Below are 2127 nucleotides of genomic sequence, written 5' to 3'. Positions count from 1 at the left end.
TTCCAGATAAGCAGAAATTAAGGGAATTTGTTGAAACCAGACCAACCTTACAAGAGATGCTAAAGGGAGTCCTTTGGACAGAGAAACAACAACAGCAAACAACAGCTCACCATTAACACACATGGTGACATAACCCAGAAACCAACCAAACTATGGAAGTATCCAAAGTAAAGAAGCCTACAAGATTGTAAACAGGGAACTAGAGACATCAATTGACAAATGAGGACAACTACAAACCAAAAAGAGGGAAAATATTGTGTCATTACAGAACTTCTAGATGGTAGGAAAGTCAAGACAATTACAAGATAGAACGGACTGTTCTAAACTTGGAAAGAAAACTATAAATCACAGGATAACCTCAAAGAAAAATTATAAACCTTCACATCAAAAAAGAGGACCAGCCTAAATATTCAACAAATACTAAAACAATAGCAATGAAGGAAGTGATAACATGATTCATAAACAAAACTGCTCAGCATAGAAAATTATATGGAACAAAGAAATTGACACCACAAAAAAGCACATAACAAAAATGACAGCAACAAATTCATGTTTGCCGATAATGACATATTTGGCAAGGGACTTATCTCAAGATTTATAGCAGTACAGTGGATGACTACATACACATAATGGAATGCTATGCAGCACTAAAGAATAATATAGAGTCTGCAAAACACCACATAATATGGATGAACTTGGAGGACATTATGCTCAGTGACATAAATCAATCACAGAAAGCCAAATATTGTATTAGTTCGTTGCTGTGGAGGGTCAAGGAAAGGTTATATATGGAGGGAAATTTTCTTTGTTGGTTGCCAGGGGTTGGAGAGGGGGGAGGGAACACTGAAAAAAAATGCATTGACCCATGTCACTTTTAGTTTTGTGTATTTCACTGTACATAAATTATATTTCAATGAAATGCATTTAAAAAAAAAGAAGAAAGTGGCCTTTTCTAGCTTCCTCCCCCTCCCAGCTATTGGTCTGACTGTGCCTCATCCTAATGGCTGTGCCAGACACCTCAGAAAGCAGCTGTAGGTCCTTGGATTTCAGGGCTTTCTTCTGGCACCTAGGCTGCCCCAGGGAACGTTGTACGGTAAAGGTTACAAATTGGGGTTTCGCATTGTTTGTGCATCTCAAACTCTTGCAGTTGTTCTGAGCCTTGTGCTTTCTCAGTTCACGGGACATAGAGAACTTGATGATACTTGTGTGAAAGTCCAGGGACTTCAGCTGCCTCAGGGCCCACCTGGCTGCCTGAGGGCTGAGTGTATTCATGTGTAGTTATGCAGTGGTGGAGTCCTGGTGGTGTAGTGCTTAAGCCCTTGGCTGCTAAGGGAAAGATCAGTAGTTCAAACCTACCAGCTGTTCCATGGAAGAAAGATGAGACAGTCTGCTTCTGTAAAAATTTGCAGCCTTGCAAAACCTATGGGGGCAGTTATGCTCTGTCCTATAGGGTCTCCAGGAGTTGGAATCGATTGGATGGCACTGGGTTTGGTTATACAGTGGTGGGTCAGTGGTAGAGTTCTCACCTCCTGGGTTCATTTCCTGGCCAGTAAACCTCATGCATAGCCAACCACCTGTCAGTGGAGGCTTGCATATTGTTATGATATTGAATGTGTTTCAGTGGAGCTTCCAGAATATGAGAGACTAGGAAGGAAGGCCTGGCAAGCTACTTCTGAAAATCAGCCAGTGAAAACCCTGTAGATCACCGAGATCCATTCCACAGCCAGTCACAGGAATGGCACAGGACAGGGCAGTGTTTCATTCCATTGTGCATGGGGTCATCATGAGCCAAGGTCTGACTTGATGACAACTAAGCAACAATAAATCCATGCTGTGACACATCAGTTAGGCAGGTCTGCTTGAGAGATTTCACCAGAAATGTAAGTAACATGAAAGTATTGGATATGGTTCAAGCCATGGTGCTCTGTGTCCGGAGTCAGATAGTTATAGACTGTTTGCTAGGAAGGCCATCTTTGCTGAAACATTGCCTATGTTGTTTAGATTAAAGGACGAACCATCCGAGTGGATCACGTGTCTAACTATCGTACTCCTAAGGACTCAGAAGAGTTGGATAATGTGACCAAAGACCTCCAGGAGAAGGGCTGTGGGGCTCAGACGCCCTCATCA

General features: G+C 42.3%; 1 protein-coding gene across 1 annotated transcript in view; it reads left to right on the top strand.

Annotated features, from left to right (window-relative positions):
• The window catches only part of RBMX2 (RNA binding motif protein X-linked 2), a 14528-nt gene that overhangs the window by 9422 nt on the left and 2979 nt on the right, over positions 1 to 2127 (top strand). The window contains exon 6 of the mRNA XM_042782946.1: positions 2002 to 2117. Within this exon, the coding sequence (XP_042638880.1) occupies positions 2002 to 2117 (116 nt within the window). The remainder of the gene's footprint in view (positions 1 to 2001; positions 2118 to 2127) is intronic.

The sequence above is a fragment of the Orycteropus afer genome, unplaced genomic scaffold (assembly GCF_000298275.1).
Source record: "Orycteropus afer afer isolate SDZICR_OR568_19922 unplaced genomic scaffold, OryAfe1.0 scaffold00538, whole genome shotgun sequence".
NCBI lineage: Eukaryota > Metazoa > Chordata > Mammalia > Tubulidentata > Orycteropodidae > Orycteropus > Orycteropus afer.
Note: the sequence above shows the minus strand (reverse complement) of the source record. Positions and strands in the feature narration are given on the sequence as shown.